The following is a 25,867-nucleotide window of genomic DNA, read 5'->3' as shown; positions in this document are numbered from 1 at the left end:
GCTTTCCCACCCCGATTGCCATCTGTATCTGTCGCGTACTATAGTTCCATGTAGGTAATTAGTATCTATCTACTAGTTTTTCATGTTATCAAAACGAATGCATATAGGTAGGTATGTGCAATGTGCATGCATATTACAAACAAAATTATACTTAAGTATATTTTTAATATTACCTACCGAATAAGATAAGTAAAATATCTATTGATTTTGTACTAAGTTTTATATTCGATAAATCCAGCACTATCTAGATGTATTTAGGGTGTCTGTCTGTCTGTTTGCTAGCTTTTTAAATTTCACGCCCACCGGCCACCGCTTTAATCGATTTTGATGAAAGACACGTCGATAGCTTGCTGATGCTAGACGAACATATTGTTTTGTTCCGAAAAATCGATTGCGGGCATCATTTACCTACAAATAATTATTTACAAACAATTCTAAAAAAATATTTTTTCAACGCATTATTATGCGTAACTAGGTTACGCATAATAATGCGTTAACCTACCTATATTAAGAAAAGAACAGTAGGTAAATACGTTCAAAGGGTGGCATGGTGGGGTGTTTACCTTCACATTACCATATTTACAGAAGATACAATAATATCTTGAAAGAGTGAAATAAAATGTAATAAAAGTGAAGCATTTATTCACATTCCATATAAATGTTAACCTTGAAACCAAAGATAGAATAAAAGAAATACAAGCAGTGGTCAACAAAGGGTGATAACGGATCAGAAGCAGCGATTTAGCGAAGTGGGTGCATTTATACAGAACATAAGCGATTTACATAGTACAGGCTCCACTGAGATGGAACGGTCTGATATGTGAAGGATTTAAATGAAATAAATGGTAAGTATAATGGAACTCTTAATGTTGGTAAGACACCCACTGCACCCGGAAGGTTCACACTTAGAGATACGCAATCTCGCCCGGGGATTGATTACTTCTCGAGCATTAGGTAGGTACAATTCGTAATAACTTATTATGAACTAGGTAGGTATATGCAATTTCCTCGTTTCGAAAATAATGCTAGCTTTCGAGGAGTCGCTTGTGGAATAGGCACTGTGTAATATAGTACTTAAATCAGAATGTTTCATAGGATCGAGGATGTGTAGGTACTTACTCGCTGGGAAGGTCATGCTATATACTTATGTATTATGTGTACGTGTGTGTACTTCTGGTGGATAACCTGTAGATATTTAATTACTCAAACCCAGCATTCTTCCCGAAAATGATAAGATAAATAACTAACTGATTTAGCTCTTGTCATCGAATTAGAAGCCAAGGCAAGATACAATTTTATTTGAGCGGTTCAAATAGTTACAATGCCAAATCCAAGAAACTTAAAAATTCGGCTTTTATTAGAATGTATCACAAAAAACCAACGTTAACGAACGGTCGATACGGTGTCTGCACCGTCATACTAGTCTAGTACAGTCAGTCTCAAGGAAAACCCACCTCTCAGGCTCAAGAGGCGTTATTTTACACGAAGACAAGGGTGATCCCGCACATGCGTTCTAGCCATCATTGATTTTTCTCAGTTTGACAGTTCACCCGATGTTTTGAGCTACCACCCGCGCGTACCTATAGGAAATAAAGTAAACAAAAAATATGGCTTTAGATTTCTCTGCTACGTATAAGTTATTGGTTTTAGGAGATTCGAATGTCGGAAAAACGTGTATAGTGCATAGATATTGTGATGAACGATATTATGATATTTATATATCTACAATAGGTGAGTGATGAATTTATTTTTAGTTTTATGTGGCTTTGTTAGCCAGGTGAGGCTTTAGTTTCTTTGTGACAAAAGAATTTTACTTTCCAATTATTGGAGTGTTAGGATTAGATATTAATGAAGAAATTAGGTAGCTTTGCTATATATGCTAAGGTCCGCAATGTCTCTTTCCAGAAAGTTTAACAGGATTCTGTTAATATTTGATGGACTTATTAACTATCTTCAAATTAAAAAGTTACTTTATGATTTACTACTTAGCTGACGCTCGCGACTTCGTACGCGTGGATTTAGGTTTATAACTATCCCGTGGGAACTCGTTTTCCGGGATAAAAAGTATCCTTTGTCACTCCCCAGGTCGTTGACTATACCCATGCAAAAAATGACGTCAATCCGTTGCTCCGCTGCGACGTGATTAAAGGATAAACCAACAAACAAACACACTTTCGAATTTATAATAAGTTTACTGATTGTTTAGAAAAACCTTATGAATCAATTTGTATTAGGCAAGTTACTAGGTTCCTACCTACTTACTTTCATATTATTTTAATACAAGCAAATTACTAAACAACGACCTTAAACCAATGTTTATACGAAGCCATCGTTGGCTGCCACTGGCAGTCGGCACTGGCTTGGTATAGGTATAGGCTTTCTATAAACAGTTTTTCAAGCCAAACTAGCACTGGCTAACAGCGCTGGCGAAGATAAAACGCCCGTCTATTTTTCAAGTCAGTAGGACTGGCTTCGTATAAACCATACTTAACACATAAAAATTGCAAACTTTCAGGTATAGATTTCAAACAAAAGATAATAAATTTGGACGGCGTGCCTATCAAACTTCAAATATGGGACACGGCGGGTCAAGAAAGATTTCGTACGCTCACTACGGCTTATTACAGAGGTGCTATGGGGATAATTCTTATGTACGACATCACCAACCTGGAGTCTTTTAACCACCTCTCGTACTGGCTGAGAAATATCCAAGAGGTAAAATGCTTAAATTTTTTTTAAATGCCTAAGTAATTTACGATTGTACTTGACGGCATCATGATTTTATATCTGACTAGCTGATGCCCGCGACTTCGTACGCGTGGATTTAGGTTTTTAAAAATCCCTTGAGAACTCTTTGATTTTCCGGGATAAAAAGTAGCCTATGTCACTCTTCAGGTCTTAAACTATACTCATGCAAAAAATCACGTCGATCCGTTGCGACGTGATTTAAGGACAAACCAACAAACAAACACACTTTCGCATGTATAATAGGGGTGGTGATGGAAAGCAATAATAAAGTCAAGATTGGAACACCTAGACTAGAAGATTACTATTTCCTCTTGCCCCACTCAAGTTATAGACGGAAATCACGGATGCCGGAAGGGCGTTCCACGCCTTAGTGGTTCGTATCAGAAACGTAAAGCAAAAAACATTTCTTGCTATTTGATTAGATGTCAATAAGAATGCCAACGCTAATGTTTTTTTTGCTGTTCTTTAGTACCTAGGTAGAACAGTGTTGTGCTTGATATTATGATTTTGTTAATTGCAGTATGCATCTCCAGACGTGATAAAAGTTTTAGTGGGCAATAAATGTGACGTGCACGAGAATCATCGGGCAGTCCCGAAAGAAAGGGGTCAAAAGGTATGTAAGTCAATTTTATTTTCTTTCTCTGCACCGATTCTATATGAGATTTAAATCTTATGTGCCTACTAACTTTGTGAAAGTAAATGCAAGAGCAGCCGTCGTCGTCATCAACCGACAGACGTCCACGGTTGGACATCTATAGGTCTCTTGTAGGAACTTCAATGAGTTCCACACGTCACGGACTTGCGCCACCTGAATCCAGCGGCTCCTTTCGATTCGTTTGATGACGTGTGTGCAACCAGGAGGGGTCTGCTAAGACTCCTATTCGGTGCGAGGTCGCTATTCCAACATCTTACGATCCCAATGACTGTTTATCGGTTCTACGAACTATATGTCCCACCCATTGCTGCTTCAGCTTCGCAGCCCGTTGAGTAGGTACATATTTCTTACTTTGATTCTTCTATGGATTTCCTCATTTCTGATTCGACCACGTAGAGAAACTATATAGTCTAAACTAGCCCAATCCCTCGGAGACCGGAGGTTTTCTCTGTACCGAGCTCGAAGTCTTTTCTCTCGATGGTGCCGCTCTGATTGTTGATGTTCCCTGAGCTTTGGACCGAGCCCCAACCGCACTACCCATCCCGTACTCCGCAATAAACTTAAATCTTCCCCGACCGCTATCCGCAATAAGCCCGCAATCCGCAGTAAACTACAGCGCCACCAACTTATTTGTTTAGGTGGAACTAGACTCATGTCAGCCGCCGTTTCAAAATCTACGCGGTGAAGTCGCAGGCATCAGCTAGTATTGCAATAGATTAAGCTATATTCAATCTTCGCTACGTTGAAATAATTTTAATTCGATTGTTTCTTGGTGAATTTCTTAAAATAGCAATACCAAATTCTCCACCAGCGACGCTGTCACCTGAATAGATAGTACCTAAGTGTAAGGTCGTTTTGTAGTGTGCCAGTTTTGTGTAGTATTTGGTAGTATTCCGATCGCAAAGGTTTTATATAATAAATACTAAACACGCGCGGTCAAATTTTGCAGTGCGGGCTTACCCTAAGGCACTGGCCCGGCGCGGGGCCCCGAAAGCAATATAGCTTGAGATTTGTGGGATCTATTCCTATTATTTATGAAAATTTAGCATGTTTTTTCTAATACATAAAACATTTTCACATTATAGATTGCTGATGATTTCGACATGCCCTTCTTTGAAGTATCATGCAAAAGTAATATCAATATAGAGGAAGCTTTTTTAACTTTAGCCAGGAAAATACGTGAATATCGAGAGACTAAGGTAGGTTATTTTAACCAAATAATAATTATAGATCTTATTTAAGTAAGTAGGTAACTACTCTCAGTAATGATATTGGTAAGGGTAATTTCCCTTGTGCTTTCGAAAATGAAAAAGTTTTGCTTCCAGGCGAATACTTTATTAGCATATTTAGCACCACGAACTTTTCGGAGTTATGTGGTTTTTAAGTAACTAAATATCACTTGCTTTAACGGTGAAGGAAAACATCAACAACCTGAGAGTTCTCCATAATGTTCTCGAAGGTATGTAAAGTCTGCCAATATGCACATGGCCAGCGTGGTAGACTATGGCCAAAACTGGCGATGGCGATGGGTTGATCATGACGATGATGATATATTAATAAATACTTAAGTAGGTAGGTACCTACCTATAAGTAACATTTTTGCATTTTTAGGGTTCCGTACCTCAAAAGGAAAAACGGAACCCTTATAGGATCACTTTGTTGTCCGTCTGTCTGTCAAGAAACCTACAGGGTACTTAACGTTGACCTAGAATCATGAAATTTGGCAGGTAGGTAGATCTTATAGCTGACATTTGGGGAAAAATCTGAAAACCGTGAATTTAGGGTTAGATCACACAAAAAAAATTAAATTGTGGTCATGAACTAATAATAATTAGGTAGTATTTTCAACTTTCGAAGTGAGTGGCTATATGAATTATCGTGCAGAATGTCGAAAAAATACGACTGTAGTACGGAACCCACATTGCGCGAGCCTGACTCGCACTTGGCCGGTTTTTTTGTCGGTTTCAAAACGGACGTTTCTCCTACGTGTGGTCGAAGACACTTTTTTGCGTATTATGGCACCGGATGGTTGTATTTTATTGTATCCATAACGTCACAAGTCCTGCAACATGATACCAATGTGAACACGAAAATCTGGCACCGTCGGACATCCTTATAAAGCATGCACCAAATATTTTAATTTGGTTAGTGTAAAGAGCAGCTAGTGGACATCCTTATTTTATCCAATTACCTAAGTATTGAACATTGGGTGCTATTAACTTACGAATTTGTGCTAAAAATATAAAATATAAGTTGATAGGCAGTTCCGATATTACGTATTACTTATGTAGCAACTAAGTACCTAACTATTTTTTTTTTTAATTTTACAGGCTGACGCTTTCGAATTAAAGGAACGAGACAACGTTATAAAGCCATCTGAATCCGAAACAGACGTCTCAAAGTGTAGCTGTTAGCCCTATTAACATTTTAAATAAAAACATCTATAGGTACTAATCAATGCAATTATTATACTTTAATGTACTAAGTAGATAATACGTTGACAAGTTGACGAGCAGCTGTATGAATATTTTGTAATGATACGGCTCTATTGCGGTTCGGCAAATGATTCGAGTTCGGGTCTTTACGCTAGTTTGGCATTCGGCAACTCAACTGGCCACATTATTCGGGATACGGCGCATGTTCTGTGTTTGGCGAATTTTTGAATAAGTCTTGCATATCAGCCGGCCTTCAGACGAGAAATGCTGTGACAGCGAATATTACTTCCTTTGGCGTATTAGATATACCCCGGAAAAACAAAGAGTTCCCGCGGGATTTGTAAAAAACTTAATCGTTTGTAAGAGCCTCAATAGCTCAACCGGTAAAGGAGTGGACTGAAAACCGAAAGGTCGACGGTTCAAACCCCGCCCGTTGCACTATAATTGTCGTACCTACTCCTAGCACAAGCCTGACGCTTAGTTGGAGAGGAAAGGGGAGTATTAGTCTTTTAACATGGCTAATATTCTTTTTAAAAAACAAAAAAAAAAGAATCCCGATAGTGGGGCCAAACCATAAGAAAAACCATATTGCGTTGTTGGGTAGATTTTTAAATAAATCAAAAGTCTGCAGATGCACGCCCGGTTGGTGCAAATTGCAAACAAAGACGGACAGGCGGTGGGGAATAATTTTATTATAAGTAAATAGATATTAGAACAATTTACCGAATAAAACCGCATCAAGAAAAAACACAGATTTTTTATAAAGAAAAAATTGTAGAACTTACCTAATTAAATAAAAGTAAGTCACTTTAAGTTCTAATTTTTTTTGTTGCTGTTAGGGAGTAGTGGGCACATTAGGTATACTGACAGACTCAACGCAGACTCCATTCCGACTCTACTCACAGTAAGGTGCCACCTCCACGGACGAGAGAATCCCAACGAGTCTGGCCTATAATTAATAATCCACGGCACAACGATAATAATTCCACCAGCGTATCCTCGCAACTCGCAACGAAACACCACGAGAACGCAACGGATCGCCGCGCCGTGTGACGTGACCGCAACGCCTCGTTGGTCCTCTCAACTATGGCGTAACGTGGCGGTATCGCCGCAAGACTCGACGGTATCATCGCGAGACTCGACGGTATCGTCGCGAGACTCGACGGTATCGTCGCGTGACTCGACGGTATCGTTGCGAGATGCGACGAGTCCGTGACGTTATACTTGTCCAGAGTCACTCGTCGTATCGCCACGATAATATCGCCCTGTGGAGATTGGCCCATAAGAGTTATATAGAATTTAGTGGCATTCCGAGACTATCGCCGCGATACGGATGACATGGCGCCTAGGTACCTATAGCATGGAAATATGAGCTTTATATCATGTTCCTTATGTGGAATTTTTCACATTCAATTGAAAAAAGTTTTAGACGTGTGGACCACGCGTGAGGTCCACTCGTCGTACACAGCCAGCCCCGTACAAAGTCGAGTCGGAGTGGAGTCACGTGAAGTCAATTAAATCAACACTAGCTTGTATCTAAGTAAAATTTGTTTTATTTGAGTTAAATAAATAAAATAACAAAACTGTCATTACGAAGCTTAACTACTATAAAATATTTACCTACCAACAGTAGGTACGCGACAGGTCGACATGGCAATCGGGATATGGGGTCAGTCATGGAGGGGTGGACGCCCCGCACCCCGCTCAGCGCACTCGCTATCCTGCACTGGGATAGCGCGGGGCGCTTGTGCGGGGTGTCCCCACCCCAATTGCCATGTAGACCTGTCGCGAACTATATGCTTATATGCTTATAATGCTTTCAAACTAAGAATACAAATTACTTTCGGACATAGGTATTGTTATCAGTTGTGAGGTCTTAGCTGAAAATGTATTTGGATTCAACAATAATTATTAATGTATACAGTACTTACCTATTTTAAAATATATTTTTTACTACTAAGTTATATACTAATTAAAAATTTAAATAATCTACAAAAATCTTTATGTATGCAAAGTATTCCTTGTAAACCATAATTTTTAAGTGGTAGTTGACAGATAGATGTCATTGACTTTCCTATTCTTACTTTGAATGCATTATACCTACTGTTTCTTTTATAAATGTGTAAAAATTCCATTATACTTAAAGTATTATTAATATTATGCAAGTAGGTATATTTTTCATGTTCTATTCAACATTATGTCTGTTTCATCAAGATTTTAGTACCTACCTACCTAACTTTGATACTTTTCTTTTATTTTTTTACTATATATTTTTTACTATATATAATTTTTTTTTAATTTTAGGTAATATTATAATACTTATTATAATTTTTTAACCTACGCAATAACAAACCCTCTTATTTTTATAAACAAAAATATAATTAATTTGGCCGTATTCGAAGATTATTTTAAATAGGTACAATAATAAAGAAAAATTTAATACATATTGCTAAATACTTACCTATCTAATTTTTAAATTTATGTTTAAAAATTATTTACGTATAGGTATCCGGGATAAATATAGAGTGTAAACCGGGTAATTGGAAACATTTAAATCATTAAAACTCAATAAATATGTTTAATCAATTAAAAGATGAACAACAGCTTTACCTACGTCGCGTTACCTTTGTCTATGATAAAACTTACACTTGTCAGAAAATAGCTTACAAACCAAAAAACGGCCGAAAAAAATTTGCTTCTCAGTTCTGGTAACATTTTTCCGTTTCTTCCTTTGAATATTAAAACTCATCACACAATATTTTATCAGCTCATATTATTATTAGTTACATTTACCCCAAAACACTCAAATGTTATAATTTTGGGGTAAATGTAACTACAGAGAAATAAAAAATACTGCGGATTATTATTCGTTCTACGAAAGTTTCTTGCAATCCAACCAATCGCGATAGGTACATTTTTTAACACGGCTAGCTTTAAAAATTCTGTACAATATTTTTGAAATATGTTTACAATTATTACCCTGGTTAACTTTAATAGCACTGTTTCTCTGCATGAATTTTGATACTTTGTTAAAAAATATATAAATTTGGCTCGTCTTGGTGTGGGCACTAGCATGCCCCCTGATAGTCTTAATTACAGTAGGTACGCGGCAGAATAGAAAGAGATAGCAGTTTTGTAGAGCGTTGTCTCTGTCGTTGAGACTGACAAAACGTTACATGAGTTTGAGTGATAGAGACAACGCTCTATAAATCCGAAAGCTCATTCTAAAGGTCGATGAACAAATTACAATATTTTCTGCCGCGTACGGTGAATCTGGTTTGTCTTTTATAAATCTAATAATTATTAGCTAATTACGCAACGAAGCTTTTGCTCACCAACTCTTAGTAATAATGTGTAAGGACTCCTAGCACACTTTACGAATTTAAATAGAAAGTTTTGAACTTCTTATACTTAGTTGGTTCTTTAATAATTATAATGTAAATCTAATAATGTGAATATTATTAATTATTGTGATCTCGTAGGAGTTCATTCATAGCTGTTCATGCAACCTACGATCAATGATCGAAAAAAATGATATACCTACAGGTATAGAAGATTGCAGCAAAAATAAATATTTAACACTAATTACCTACATAAAATATAAAATATTCATTGTATAATATTATTCCATGATAAATAAGTACTTTGTTACAATCATAAATATCTGAATCAACGACAAAGTTGCACAATTTTCTTTTTGGAAAGCATGACTATTGTATTTTCTTTGCACCAAACCAAAATCTAAATACATAATTTTAAATACTTATACCTAGTTATCAACAATATCGGAACTCATTGGCAGTAGGTAAGCGAACCGTGGCCTAGTATTCAGAGGCGGTCCGTTCGCGATATCCAGGGGTTCGAATCTTGGTGGTTCCGAAATTTTTATTACATATTTAAAATTATTTAGAATGATCCTTAAAGTGTAGGTAAAACACTAATTTTATCTATAATAGTAAAAAAAACAATCCTACGTTTAATTTCTTATTTTGTAGAAGATGTGTAAGAGCGAATTATTTTATGGATGGTGTGTAAAACCAATTTATAGGTAGGTATATCATTAAGTTTGTAATTACTAAGCAGTCTTAAGCAAACCTAGTTCTGAATGAAATATTAGGTCCGTAACTAACAGTAGATAAAATCTCTGAAACTTGACTCAGAGGCACAACTGGATTAGTTTTATGTTTAATTAATAAAATTTTATTACAAAAACAAGTGGTTTCTTCGTTTCATTTTCCTTAACCATGCAGTAATTAACTAAGCTATTTCCATATACAAGAATCCATCTTATATGTAATATGTACAGTTAAGCGCAACCAGACCATGTAACTTTATATACCATTAGAGGCAGTGGCGCGCAGGTCATATAGGCATAAATACAATGCTTACCCCAGTTGTAATAGATCAATGCATATTTTTCATTATGACCTGCCAGTCAGGTTCCTACCTAACTAATGCCTACCCTGGTTTCAAATCCTGTGCACGCCACTGATTAGAGGCCTGTGGCAAAATCATCGGATGGGACCATCATTCAATGTAAAGAAGGTTAACCAACGTTGTCATCATTATTACACTATTTGTGATAATAAATGTTAGTATCCTCCCTCGCGGCCCTCACAAGTCAGGACATTCGGGTGCCTCTGGCATTTTGCCCGTCTTGCCACCCTATTGTTAAGCCACTGGGCGCAAGGCATACCTTCAAAGAGCGAAGCCGAGGTGTAGCGTTATTGATAACAATTCAAAGTCAGCTTTGTTTACTCAGCTTTCAGTCTTCTCCGTGTTTTTTTAAACATATCAATTTCAACTTTATTCCATAATTAATAAAGTTTGTTTAAAAATGATTTTAAGTTAAAAGACGCTGCGCTTCGGCTCGACTCCAACCTGTAGGTGTGCTTTGTACCTAAATAGGAGTGTGTACACTATGTTGCACAATTAACACAGGCCAGCTAAATCTGAGAGATACCTAATTGTAGAATGTTATGACCAAAAATACAAGCATAACAAATTTTAATTAATGACTAATTTTATTTACATATTATAACTATTATACTGTTGTTTAAAAGTAAACACTGATACATATTTCTATACAAAAACATCATAATATAACAACAAAAATAGAAGAAAAAAATTCAATAAGTAGTATCAATTTAAAAACTTCATTTTGGATTACATACTAAGTAGTACTAGTGCCAATTTTAACACTTATGACATTATTGCATCGATCGGTTCGGTTAATCTACTTACTTAATAGACGTTTTGACTGAAATTTTACTGTAAAACTCATATTTTGTAATACCATTATTTGTAAAGTGATAACGGTAGCAAAAGAAATTTTGTGTCATAGGTTTAGTTTTCTTTTCCTTGGAGTCTGAGATTCAGTTTTAATACACTCTTTCTTAACAGTATGCATTGTATTAACTTTGCTTGAGGCATTTGTTTCTTGTGATGCAGGCTCCAACTTTACAGATACTTTGGTTTCATTCACTTCTTCTTTGCTGAAATATTTAATTAAATTAAATTAATTTATTTTTATGGAAACAAACAGTTACAATTACATGAATATATACTTATTACATAAAACACTTAAACCTGATTAGGTCTCCAATGAAACATTAATATTTGTTACAAAATGATGTCTACAACTAAATAATTGGGTATAGCACGCGCATAAAAACTAGAATAAAAGGCAGGTAACAACTTATTAAAAAAAATAAGTATATTAAAAAATATATATATATTTGCAAGTGTAAATGAACAAAATATTTCGACTGCAGCGTTCTCTTGTGGCCTATAAGCATTAAAGATATTCGGGAACTTGATCTGAAGAGTCCAGATTCAAGGATAAAATGTGAGAAAGACAGATTTATTCACTGTAGTGTAGCGCAGAAGAGATGGCAATAAAGTAATGTATTATAAGCGTTTTGAAAATACACTGTGCTAACAAATAATATTTTTGAAAATTGCAATTATTCATGCACTTATAGCAGTAGGTACATATGTACTTAAAGCAGTTTTCGGATTTTTTTTCTATCGAGAAAATTGTATCAAATCGTGTTTCTATTTCATTAGGAATTTAGATTATTAAAGACTCAAAAAGCAGACAATGGGGCCGATTCTCTAGTACACAATCTCTAAACTAAACTAAATTAACAGGTCTAAGTCTAGTGCTTTCCTTTTCCGCAAGCAACATTATGAAAGGGATAGCAATAGATTTAGACGTGATATTTTAGTTTAGTTTAGAGATTGTGTACAAAGGAATTAGCCACATTGAAACATCAAAGTTATTGTATTTATAGTTTTCAAATAGAGTAAACAAATAAAAAGCTCCTGAAGGATTCCGTACCTCAAAAGGAAAAACGGAACCCTTATAGGATCACTTTGTTGTCTGTCTGTCTGTCAAGAAACCTACATGGTACTTCCCGTGGACTTAGAATCATGACATTTGGCAGGTAGGTAGGTCTTATAGCAGACATTCGGGGAAAAATCTGAAAACCGTGAATTTGTGGTTACATCACGCAAAATAATTAGATTGTAGTTATGAACTAATAATTAGTATTTTCAATTTTCTAAGTAAGATAACTATATCAAGTGGGGTATCATATGAAAGGTCTTCACTTGTGCATTCTAAAACAGATTTTTATTTATTCTTATGCATCATAGTTTTTGAATTATCGTAAAAATGACGAAAAAATACGACTGTAGTACGGAACCCTCGTTACGCGAGCCTGATTCGCACTTGGCCGGTTTTTTGTATGAGTGAGATGCTTTAAATCGGCGACATGCAGTCCAGAGAACAGATCCAATTTCTTTGGAGTTCTATAGCCCAAGCAAATAGACTTAGCCAATAGTTACAATCGCAATGCAACATTCACAGGTTAGCTTTAGTTTTAGGAACCAATTACTATCATAGATACAAAGATAGCAAGTGGTTTACAAGTAGTTTGATACAAAGTTGTAGTAGGTTATTAGAAGACCCCAATAACATGCATATTTTACTCACATTTTAGGATTTTCTGAAGGTACATCTATTATTCTATCCATAACACTAGCAGGTACTTCAGTATCACCAAAATTAGCATAATACAAACAATGTTTCTTCATATGCATTTCATCATTGTATGGTGGTATCGCAGCTATAAGAAAAAGATTTACACATTAAATGATGTTATTGCAAGAACACTCAACCGCTGGAGAAACTTGCTAGAGTTAAACCACTTGAAAGCGCTGGTGTAACCCTTCAACAAGAACGTAGCCTCTGGGATGCTAGCGCTTAGTAGGATAAATCTGTGCGAGGTTTAAAAGGTCATTGTGGTCTAAACAGACACATGTACAACCTTAAGCTCCAGGGCTCGGACATCTGCGGACTGTGCCAGGGCTGTCACTGACTGTCTGACTGATTTATCAATGCACAGCTCAAACTACTTGACATATCAGGCTGAAATTTGGCATTCAGATAGCTATTATGACGTAGACATCCGCTAAGAAAGGATTTTTGAAAGTTCAACCCTTAAGGGGGTGAAATAGGGGTTTGAAATTTTTGTAGCCCACACAAACGAAGTCGCGAGCATAAGCTAGTCATATATAAATCAATGTTATTTGTGAAATGTATGTAATTATGTACATTAATTCTGAAGTTCTCCACTTCTGAAGCTTTGCCAGATGAATGAACGGACAAATGCAATTACACCCAAGTAGACTCAGACTTAGCTTTGCTCAGCCAGTAAAAAGAATTAAATACATACTATATCTAATTTTGCCTCCAAAGGACTTGTATTCTTCAATTTCATCATCCTTGGTAATAAGCAGCTTACGTAACTCTTGCTGGCTACACCTCAAGTCTTGTACAATTTTCAAAGCTGGTTGTGTAACTTTTTGAAAAAACTGTAAGAATTGATAGAATATTAAGTATTATGAACATATCTACACTTAATATTTTTTATAGTCTGCCTGTTGTGCCACAAATCTTTTTTCCCCACACATGCAAAATGTGGAACCAACTCACTTCATTGGTGTTCCCACTAGATTACAAGATGAGCATTTCAATATCAACAAATTCCTAAACACACACACTGTCAGTTTTTCTGGAGCTGCAAATGTTCATGGGTGACGGTAATCACTTAATACCAGGGGACTCGTGCCTGCTCGTTTGCTCGTTATTAATATGAAAAAGTCAAGAATTGCATAGTTAAACCATCGAGGCTAGCAATCTTTTATCTTAGATGGCATCAACTCCACTTATCTTAAGAACAACAAGTGAAATCTAAAAAAAAATCTACTACAACGGATATATTTTATTGTCATAGGTAACTAGGGACTGATACAGTTACAGTAACATAGTTATTAAACTATTGCACAATACCGAAAACAAAATTAATGTACTAGATGATGCATGCTTCAAAAATCTTTTGGAAACTATTTTTAATTTTTCCAGGATTTCCCAGGAAAAGTAGCCTAAATCCGTCTCTGGCTTGCAAGCTATCTCTGTACCAATTACATGACAAAACTTGGTCCACATGGATTTAGGTTTTATGATAAACCCATGTGGCTCTTTGATTTTCTGGGACAAAAAGTATATGCCAACTGTCTCTGTACGAAATTTCGTCAAAATCAGTTTAACGGATGGGCCTTGAAAAGCTAGCAGACAGACATTTCATATTTATATTAAGTACTAGCGTATGATCGCGACTTCGTCTGCGTTGACTACACAAATTTCAAACCCCTATATCACCCCCTTAGGGGTTAAATTTTCAAAAATCCGTTATAGAGGATGTTTACGTCATAATAGCTATCTGCATGCCAAATTTCAGCCCGATCTGTCCAGTAGTTTGAGCTGTGCATCGATAGATCAATCAGTCAGTCAGTCAGTCACCTTTTCCTCTTATATATTTAGGTGGATTATAGCATAGAAGATGAATGGAGCTCTAAATAGATAATAATTGTTTTCTTTACCAATTCTCTGGATCCTTCTTCCAATTTAACAGAAAATTTTAAAAGGAATCCAAAAGATCTGCTCATAGAAACTGTGAGTATTAGTCCGTCAACTGATATTTTTATGTTCTTTAGTTTAGATGGCTTCTGGAGCATTTGATATCCTTTATCTAATAACTCTTCTTTCTCCATTTCTAAACCAAAGTTACTTTCCTGTAAATGAAAAGAGATTTACTATTAGTACGAAGTTCCTCTTATTATTAGTTCATTTTGTCAAAATCACATATCTATATCTTGGGCATGGTACTGTTGAAATTAAACTTTTTAACTCCTTTAACAAAACTTATTTTTAAAAGTGTATCAGTAGGTATGCATGAACGGTATAACCTATGTCCTACATAACATACCTACTTAAACTTTTAGGTAATTTAGAATCCACTAATCAGTCGCTAATTTTCCATATTAACCACTATAATAAAAAAGTAAACATTTACTCGGACCCTACGATACAGGTCAACTCTTAGTGTAGGGTGTGTAGTTAGAACTGGTAAAAGTTTATGTAATGTACAAGTAAGCCAGTATAATAATATATATACCTAGTCACATATCACTATGACTCTGTAATTTGTATCTCTGACTACTTACTCCTACTGCTGTTGTGATATGTCAGAAAAATATACTAAATACTTGTACTGTACCAATACTTTTTAACAATAAATTTAATATTATAAAGGCGAAAGTGTGTGTCTGTCTGTTAGCTTTTCACGGCCTATCCGTTTAACCGATTTTGACGAAATTTAATATAAAGAAGAAGCTCGCATCCCGGGGAATTACATAGGCTACTTTTTATTCCGGAAAATGGAAGAGTTCCCATGAAATTTTTAAAAACCGAAACTTATGCGGACTAAGTCGTGGACATCACTTAGTTTATTATATAGGTAGGTATTTGGTCTACAATATAATAGTAGCATTATGTAACTTAGCAATTATTTAATGTAATAAAAGAAAAGTTATAACAAAATATAATGCAATACCTTAAGACGAGCAATGAATTCATTTTCAGTGAAATGAACGCCCCATATTCGAATGTAGTCTGTTACAAGAATATTATATATTTGCCTTTTATCAGTTAATAAGAAAAAAGCAGGAGACTTCTGCAATTCTTTCCACATTACAATAACTGAAGGAATAGTTTCCTAAAAACGAAATATTTTACAGTTTATTGTGAAGTGTAAACCATAAAATTTGTAAACACACGAGACGACACTTGACACTTGACAGGTGTCGGGCTGACGTCTGTGTTGCGGGTTGCCGATTGCTTTCCAAAAAATACAGCCCAAAATAGTAGTAGCCTAAGGTAGTAGCACAGTAGTAGATAGGATCAGAGATGGGTAACATTGGTATATTAGCGGGAATTTTTAGGCTGCCATGCCATATACAGGTGGCCGGGGATGTGATGTCTAAAAGAATTTGAATAATACCCCTTATAGTAAGGGGTATTCAAAGCACCCCTATGTTCAACGATTTACAATAGTTTAGGACATATGAATTTTTTAATGATTTTTCATAATTTTCATCCATCAGTGTTCAATTCAATGAAAAAAATTGAATCAAAGAAATACATTAAATTGCACAGTCTAGTTCCGAGCGCACAGCGAAGTGGCTTACTTCTCTGGCAATAAATTCAACTAAGTACTTAATTCCAAATGCTTTTGTTTGCATACTCTATCTACATTATAACTGGGTCGACTCTGAAACTCAATTAAATTAAAAACCTTTCAGCGGCGTTCTTTAGATATCGCTTAGTTTAAGTTTCGCAAAGGTTGTTTACAAAACTATTCTTTCTAATAGGCACTAGATATTTAATAATAATTAAATAAAGTAAAAAATATGTTTTTATGGAATTTTAAAAATTAAGAGTGAAATAATTTGCTCAAATACCTATTTAAATTTTAAGTAGTAGGTAAAGCTAAATAATAAAGTAAATACTTAGTAAGAAAAAAGACTGCTTAATTTTTCAAGAGTTAATAATATCTAATAAATAATTAAACAAGTACCTACCTATAGGTACCTACTTACCTAATTTGTTGCAGTCTCAACAGGCTAATTAAGGCTCTCGGCAACATCATCCAAAGATTTGCGAGTTTTCCTTTGATGTAATGAAGATCCGTGCTGGAGCCACGGACTTTCATAAAACTTCGACAAGTTTTTACCTATATCGGTGATCACGACTATCTCAAGTTGGTAAGAGTGACTTAAATTAAAATGTTTGTTTAACCGATTTTGACGAAAGGTACAGAGGTAGTTTGCATCCCAAGGATCCTTCATCCTATAGACTTTTTATTCCGATAAATCCGAGTTTCCACAGGATTTTTAAAAAACCTTTAATCAACTCCGAAGAAGTTCCGAGCATCATCTACCTAATTAGTACAAAGATAAATTCTATCCTGGAAAGGTAATAGGTTACTTTTTATCCTGGAAAATCAAACAATTCCCACAGAATTAAAAAAACAAAACTAACGCAGACGAAGTCGCAGGCAGTAATAAACAATCGTTAAACCTACTATAGTACCTATAATAAATTCCGTACTGTAGTTTGAGTAGTATGCGAAAGGATATTCTGAGAGCTCATTGCATTAGTATTCCAAGATAATCCCTACCATTATGTGCTAGGGCTCACCCACAGAATATAGGTGGGGTGGCCTTCCAACATCAATGGGCTCATCACTTTCTACAGTGAGGAATATGACGCTAAGAGAGATTTCGTTAATGAATCTATTTATACGCCAAGTTAATTAAATTCAGGAGCCGATATAATCTAAAGGCCAGAGAAATGGTTACTTGAAAATTTTCCTAAGATTAAGCTGATCGCTTTAGAATGCTATAAAAATTGATGGGGGTTTGGGGATCGATACTTTGTTTTAAATGATACTTACCAAAAATTGAAAAGTTACGGTTGGACCTAAATATCGTTTCACAATTTCTTTTGTCATAAAAAATATGAAAGAGTAGACTATGACGTGCATCAGCTAGTACCTATTTCCAAATAAATTTTAAGTACTTAATTCTTTAATAACAATTACTTTCTAAATCCATGCCTATTTAATAAATTTTATTTCACCTTTGAAGCTGCATTGAAGTCCCTGATGTGTCTGACAAATTCTACAAAGTAAACCCCATATAAAATAGCGAGAGCTTTGAAAGCTTCTTTTGTAAAAAACCAACCGTAAGCCACGTCCCGACTTTTACCTTGTACAGTAAATTGTGCTGCTGAGTGCAACTCGCACAATAAAGTACACGCTACTAGAGAAAACATTGTTTATTTCTGACTTTTCACCGCAGTCCGGGTGAAGTTAAACGATTCTTCAAGTGGATGATGTTGAAATTTCACTTCGATATGAGTATGCACGGATATTCGAAATAAAAGAAACTGTATAGGGAGGTACGAGGTTCGCGCACAGCTCTAACTTTTTGGAAATAATAATATAATTTTGTGCGTTTTAAGCAACTGAAAATCTCTTTTTTAACAATGAAGAAAAACATCGTGAGGAAACTTGCATACCTGAGAGTTCTCCGTAATGTTTTCAAAGGTGTGTGAAGTCTGGCCAACGTCGTGGAACTATGGCCAAAACTTTCCTCATTCTGAGAAGAGGTTTAACAGGTGTAATAATAATAATTGAAGCAATACCACAGAATATATAATAGTACTAACGTAGCAATACGTAGGTAGGCTGACAATGATTGAGCATTATAATTTATAATTTAATATAAACCTTTTGTAGACTCACTTATCTTTTAGGTAAAATATTTCTTGTAGGTAGAGATATTATTTTGGATAGCTTCCAAAAATAAAAAAATCTTCATTCAATTTTGAATGTAGGTACCTAATAATTGTTACTCTCTACTTCATTGTAAACTTCCATATCCTTTCAGAAGCCAGTTATTCTCGTAGAAAATCTAACTTGGTACATTTAAAATCTCCTTAGGCAACATAATACAGATAATAAAATTATTGGAGTACAGGTGCTCAAAATAATTTTAACTCATTTTGTTTTCGGATTGTTTTGTTTAATTTTGTAGGTACGTTTTATATTAAGCCGTATCTAATAAACAAGCGAGACTTTAATCCTGTGAGGATTAAAACTTTGCTAACACAATTTTCCGTTCCCGTGCATATTCTGTGTTCTGATGTTTTTTACCATCTTCAACTTTCTATTGATGTCAAAACCAAAGCCTACCGACAAATCAAGATTTTACTTACTGATTAAAAAAAAAATGGACCAAGTGCGAGTCGCACTCGCTCACTGAGGATTCCATGACTTGGAAAGAGACATAAATATTTATTTAGTAGGTACTCACATTTAAATATTCATAAAAAAATTATGAATAAGTACTTAATTGTACAGACGGTATACTCAGGTATTTCTGTTTCTTTCATCTTCTTTTGGTGTTCTTTAAAATCTTTTCAATTTTTTTTTATCATTATGTACACTGTCCTTACAGGTAGCCCTAATGCGACAAATGTATATCTTATACCTACTATACAATTAAACTACTACTTAACTATCTTAATATTATACGTAACACATAATCCTCTTTGCTATTTTTGTAAGCTCAGTCAGAGAGCAACGAAAAATAACAATTTTTCCAGCTGTCATGAGGTAGCGAGTGCGAAGCGCGCGCGTCAGCGGCGCCTGCCTTGAGCAAGTCGGACGCGGCACGGCCAGCGTCTTCCTTCGCTCCACGTATCTCTCCGGGGCACACAGACTAACATGCGCGAATATCTCTGCATTGCAAATTGCTCTAATTATTTTAGGTAGGTATCTATTTATTTTTGGTTTATAGTTTCTACAATGGTACCTACCTATATTAAAGAGTTTATATATCAAATGCTATCGAAATTTTATCAGCATCTCTAGATAAATGCTTAAATTAGAAAACACGCAAAGGCGAAATCTTTTCGCTCGGGTGATTTATCAAAGTCTTCGTAGGTCCGCTGCGCAAACAGAATATTTTAATTAAGCGAGCCGGCCTCTTTCACGCTGTGTCTATCACTCCCCAGGACCTTGTCAGTTGTTACATTTATTGAACAGTTATTACTCTTAATAATATTCTTTATACTTGGTTTAGACTTTAGATCCACTTATGGCTATATAGCTATTTATTTCCGTGGCATAATTATTATTCAAGTTTATATTTAGTGTGCATGTGCAAAATCATGAAGTTTGAACTCAATTTCAGTGCAGTTATAGGCCACTTGGCTTGGAATTTATGAGTTCAGATTTTGTACTCAGTGTACATACGAAATAAAGTAATTTTTAGGGTTCCGTAACTCAAAAGGAAAAACGAAGAGAGCTAAGATTAAGCACTATACCGATTGGTATACCTAGTGGTGGTAAGTGGTTGATATGAAAGGACTTTACCTGTGTATATTCTAAAACAGATTTTTATTTATTTTCATGTGAAGACAGTAAGTAAGTGTGATAAGTGGCATCTTAACACAAAAATTAGTTTGTGTTAAGATACCACTTAACACAAAATAATTTTTGTAGGTATCTTATTTTAGGAGTTTGCCAAAATCTACGGTATAATATTTTTTCATTATATTTTTGATAGATTTATATTGTGAATGGCACTGTTACCGACAATAGATGATTATTGATAAGCTCGGTTCGAGTTATATTGGCCCTTATGTAGGTTTCCTTAACACCGCTTTTGGGGAAGGAAGTCTTTATCTACCCTTTAATGTTACAAGCCTGCGAGCAATTTATTGCTTACACACCTGATGCTACGAACAAAAAAAAGCTTTTTGCTATATAAAATCTTACATTAAGGTAGGTTTTACAGAATTACGAATTTTAATATTTAGTAAGAGATTCGGCCTTTCTCAATCCATACTAGTATTAAATATAAATGCGAAATGTGTCTGTTTGTCACTTAGTCTGTTAGCAATTCACGGCTCATCCATTTGAACGATTTTGACGAAATTTGGTACAGAGATAGCTTGCAATCCGCGGAAGGGCATAAGAATTTTGATCCCGGAAAATCCAAGATTTGTTTCATCCAAGAGGCGTATTTCCTTTTCTGAAACGAACGTAGGAATGAAGGGGCGACAAAGCGAATCTTCTGGCGTAGCCCATTTGAAAAAAAAATTATCTTTAGTCACTATGATTTACACCGAACATTTACGAATGCGCTAAATCAGCACGGATTTGTTTTGACTGAGCACAGATTGGTTGAATTGCGTAGTAGTAATACAAAAGAGTGCGGATTTCGCGAGACCAATGTCGTCAGTTGAACACGGAAAGGGAAATACGCATCCAAGAATTCAGATTTTTAAAAATCCTAAATCCACGCGGACTAAGTCGCGGGCATCTAGTTTTAAATATTACTTAGGTAGTTTCCATGTGTTCTATTTTACCAAAACCTGAATGATATATTAGTTGCATGTGGTGTTACTAATACTAAAACTACGCCACAAAGTTTCGTGATCGCGTGAAAATTAACGGACCGTGATGCACACTGTTAATTCTCAGCCAAAATAAATTTAGCTGTGAGCAGTTAAAGCCTCGCTGAAATGAAATTCAAACTATTTATTTTCAATCGAAGTATTCTGTTCATTTTTGTTATTCATACAATAAACTAGCTTATCCAGTCCCAGTGACTTCGTCCGCGTGGACTACACATATTTCGAACTCCTATTTTACCCCCTTATGGGGTTGAATTTAAAAAAAATCCTTTCTTAGCGGATGTCTACGTCATAATAGCTATCTGCATGCGAAATGTCAGCTCGATCCGTCCAGTAGTTTGAGCTGTGCGTTGATAGTCAGTCAGTCAGTCGGTCAGTCAGTCAGTCAGTCATTCAGTCAGTTTTTCCTTTTATATATATAAACTAAATGCTCAATCGTGACAGTGGATAGATGCTGCCCACAGCGTGGAAACCACTTTTAGCGCTTCGACATTCCTTGAAATCCACGGTTCCGTATGCTCGACTCCAGTGACGGTGTTAGCGACGAAGACCTGCAAGAACGGCGGGAGATGATCTGGACCTACCTAACATCAGCCCTCCTCACAGCGTGGTTTGCGTGTCACGTCAGCGGGCTCTTCTTCGGGCTTTCTCTATTGTGATCAAATCAGAAATGAGGAGATCAGTAGGAGAACTAGAGTAACCGACATAGCTCAACGGATTGCGAAGCTGAAGTATACCAAGTGGGGTATCATATGAAAGGGTTTTAGTTGTACATTCTAAAACAGATTTTTTAGGCATACCTAATAGTTTTTGATTTATCATGCAAAATGACGATAAAATACGACTGTAACACGGAACCCTCGGTGCGCGAGTCTGACTCGCACTTGGCCGGTTTTTTAGAGCCTATTTTATCCATCGAGATTAGCTAGAACCGCTGGAATCATTCCAAACGTTTGCAAACGCTTAGCCATCTAAAGGCCAAGCATAAAACATTCACAGGATCCGAATGTATCTGTGGTTAATATGGTGGAAAATCCGGCAGCATCCCTGAATTTTTGTACTAGGTATTTCAAATTTTCAGGTTATACTCAAACCATCAAATTGTATGGGTTTACAAGAGTTTTCAGTTATAAACACGTTTCTCTGTTTTCGTTAAAATAAGTTTGAAACTAATTTAAACTATTGTTTTCTTCCCGTTAGGTTTGTTTGTTAAATAAAATTATACTTTGGTATATTTATACACATTTTCCCTCAATATTGAAGGGGAGGGAAGGGAGCCACCCCAAGCTATATAGCTTTCATCTGAAGCAAAAGAGATTATCCCTTTCAAGTGTTAGGTATGTACCTAAAAGGCTTCACAGTGAAATCAAATTATATTAATGATCTTTACAATTACCTACAAAGTTTTATCTCTACAAATTACGAAATTAATTTCCGTTTAGTGATATTTTAGCTTTATAACAAGTACATAACAAGTCACATATTGATCAAGATTAAAACATGATTATAGATGCAAAAAAGGTGCAAAAAATTGTTTGCGTGAATCTACATACTATGCTGGTTGCCTCGCTCTACACGTCATGAGACTAATTTTGAATGCACTCTAAAGGTCATAACACATTAGAGCATTCGACCTGCACCGCCTCGACTCGTGCGGTTAGTATTTATGGACATAGAGGACAGTACATCACCTCCGTAACGTCAGCGGATAGCCTCGCTTCGAGTTGATATAATGAACGTATGTCCATAGAAATCTATATTATAATATAAAGAATACTAACAGTGCGAGTCAAGGCGGTGCGGTGCAGGTCGGGTGCGGGGTCGGCTCTAGACTCAAACTGCCACTAGGTTTGGTGCGAGCTATGGCTATGGGTAAGTTATAGGTATTATTAACAACAATGCACACATTCAACTTTACTAATCTAAGCAATCTTAATTAACAAGCGAACAAAGGGTGACAATGTGAATTCCGCTTTACTATTACTATAGTTTAACTAGCTCATGCTCGCGACTTCGTCCGCGTGGACTACACAGATTTCAAACCCCTATTTCATCCCCTTAGGGGTTGAATTTTCAAAAATCCTTTTTAGCGGATGCCCACGTCATAATAGCTATCTGCATGTATTTAAATTTCAGCCCGATCCGTCCAGTAGTTTGAGCTGTGCGTTGGTAGATCAGTCAGTCAGTCACCTTTTCCTTTTATATATTTAGATACCTAACCTAAAACTTAAATTTTATTAATCTGTCAATAGCAGGATCGCTACTTACCTACTATACATATACAGCAGGCTTGCGAGGGTTTTTCTTGTGTCTGACAGCAAGATTGGTGTGTAGACGTGCCGCCCGCCCTGCTTCCACCTAGGGATCAGTTTTTGTCTCGGTTCAAGCATGCATTATTTGCGCAGAAGCGCAAAGCAAAAGAGGTAAGTCAAGCGGGTCTGCTGCACTGCTCAAAAAGTTAAATAATGTTATATTTGTTAACTTTTTAAAAGCTAGTTAGTTTAAAAGTTAGTTAGCTTGTACTAAAAATAATTATATTTTTCAAATGATGAATTTAATTTATATTTAATGTTTTAAAAACAATATCTAATAATTAAAATTAAATAACCTAATATAAATTACATAAATCAAAAATGAATTAAATTAAATCTAAAACCTCATTGAGACCACCGTAGCTAGGCATTGTTCCCAATCCCAAGATGCTGGCAGCATTATAGTCCCTTTGAATGGCCAAACTAATAATATTATCTGCCAGCTCTTGGGCCGGTCGACTCGATAACCCTTTTTGGATCTTCCTCAAAAAAGAGCCTGCGAGCCCCAAGGTCTATAGTCTCCACGCCAAAAGGCACAATATACTTATATTATGGAGCTCCCATCATTCCATTCATCATCATCATCATCCCATTTTAAAATTCTTGTTAACAAGCATTACAATGAAAAGACAACAGGATAAGTAAAACTTAGTATTTTTACTAAAACTTTAAACACTGTTATCGTACAACCAAGACTTTGCAGTCATTATGAATTCACAAGACGGAAAGTAGCCGCTGGAACTTTTACAAGGAGTTTCTTTTACACTCTAGGTATTTTATGCGTATTTTCCGTTTTCTTTTGGAATAAACTTTCTTCCTGGACTGTTGCCGATTTAAATACAAAATAACTAGGAGGAATAATGTGGCCTAGGAAAATAGTACTACAGCCTTGAAATATGTATACAGTCCAATTACGAATGTACTTGTACAGAGCAACGGGTTGCCGAGCGCGGGCGGCGCGGCCCGCTGCACACAGATTCGCGTAGTCTGTGTGATTGATGGACGAGGGTTTACGTGAGCGTGGTTTTAAATATTTTAAGTGTCGTTTAGTAAGTTCTATCATAAAATGGTGCATTACTGTTCTGTCTACGGATGCTATACGAATTCTAAACAGAACAAGGGTCTAAAATTTCACCGATTTCCCCGCGATGCGAGGTAAGTTTAATCCCAATTTTATGACAACCCTTGCATATTTGCGTAGGAACACGTATATACCTACATGAGCGGCGGCATCGCTCGACTTCAAAGGCGTCGAACAACTGGTAGTATTTCGTTAAACTGTGATAGTACCTAGTAATCATGTAACGAACCGTAAAAGAAATATAGGTGACTTTTATGAAACCCTTCATGTTTATTCCCAAATCATGTCGTGGCACACTCAACAAAATTGCCCAGCTGGCCAGCAAATGAAGTGTGTACACTGACCTATCACCTATTATAATACAAGTACACTGGACTTGTGGTTTCCGACGTGTTTTTGAAGCAACCTGATTCATTTAACCGAGAGCATATTAGTATAATTATTATGCTCTCGGAAAAAATGTCTTAGAGTCTTTTCCATTTAAATGTCCAATCCTAACATCCGTTGAGAAGCTTCACTTCAAAAGAGCGAGACAGTTGACAGAAACTTGTCGAACTTATTACCTACTTACTTTCCATTTGAGAGGACCAACAATAAATTCCAGTTGAGATCCCTTAACTTTTAAAGTTTGTCGCTAGCGAAAGCAAACATTTTGCGAGGTTAGTTACTTACCGACCTCTGAATAATTGATAAGAAACGAGCTGAACGGAAAGTTCTAGCTCAGCTCCGGTCGTTCCTTCATTACTGAAGATCGTGGTGCTGGCGAGTCCCAGTCCCCAGTGCCAGTGGAGCGGCTGTATCCATTTTCTTCTATCAGTGGTCATTTTAACGTTTTGGTGAATATCTCCTTCCGTTAAAAAAAACTACTTTTAATAAGTTTAGAAGCTGTGTTAGCCTGATGGTTAGGATGTCCGCCTCCTAATCGGAGGTCGGCGATTCGATCCCGGGCACGTAACTCTAACTTTTCGGACTGATGTGCATTTTAAGTAAGGAAAACGGTTCACTAATGAATGACAAAAAACGTATGACAAATTATCAGTTCACCAAAAACTTTTGAAAAACTAATCAAATCACAAACGTCGTATACCGCAAACATATCATTTTACAAAAGATCATTTGACAAAATATATTCTATTCACAAATGTTTTACTTTGCAAATTTGCTGAATGTTAAAATATCATTTAAAAATTTATTATTTCACCAAATAATTTATTTTCCAAATTCGCGATTTTACAAAAT

General features: G+C 36.0%; 2 protein-coding genes across 2 annotated transcripts; one reads left to right on the top strand and one right to left on the bottom strand.

Annotated features, from left to right (window-relative positions):
- The first annotated feature begins 1,437 nt into the window (after window positions 1-1,437).
- Window positions 1,438-10,021, top strand: RabX4 (RAS oncogene family member RabX4). Its single transcript, XM_034973917.2, has 5 exons — window positions 1,438-1,731; window positions 2,516-2,715; window positions 3,269-3,361; window positions 4,489-4,602; window positions 5,734-10,021. The coding sequence occupies exons 1-5, from the start codon at window positions 1,608-1,610 to the stop codon at window positions 5,815-5,817; spliced, it is 615 nt and encodes a 204-aa protein (XP_034829808.1). The 5' UTR covers window positions 1,438-1,607; the 3' UTR covers window positions 5,818-10,021.
- Window positions 10,022-10,047: 26 nt separating this feature from the next.
- On the bottom strand, window positions 10,048-16,025 carry LOC117986960 (uncharacterized). The gene is made up of 5 exons (XM_034973916.2): window positions 15,801-16,025; window positions 14,788-14,979; window positions 13,581-13,719; window positions 12,839-12,971; window positions 10,048-11,333 (listed from the first exon to the last, which is right to left on the bottom strand). The coding sequence occupies exons 1-5, from the start codon at window positions 15,936-15,938 to the stop codon at window positions 11,177-11,179; spliced, it is 759 nt and encodes a 252-aa protein (XP_034829807.1). The 5' UTR covers window positions 15,939-16,025; the 3' UTR covers window positions 10,048-11,176.
- Window positions 16,026-25,867: the final 9,842 nt, after the last annotated feature.

The sequence above is a fragment of the Maniola hyperantus genome, chromosome 12 (genome assembly GCF_902806685.2).
Source record: "Maniola hyperantus chromosome 12, iAphHyp1.2, whole genome shotgun sequence".
Taxonomy (NCBI): Eukaryota; Metazoa; Arthropoda; class Insecta; order Lepidoptera; family Nymphalidae; genus Maniola; species Maniola hyperantus.
This window is presented reverse-complemented; position numbering and strand designations above follow the sequence as displayed.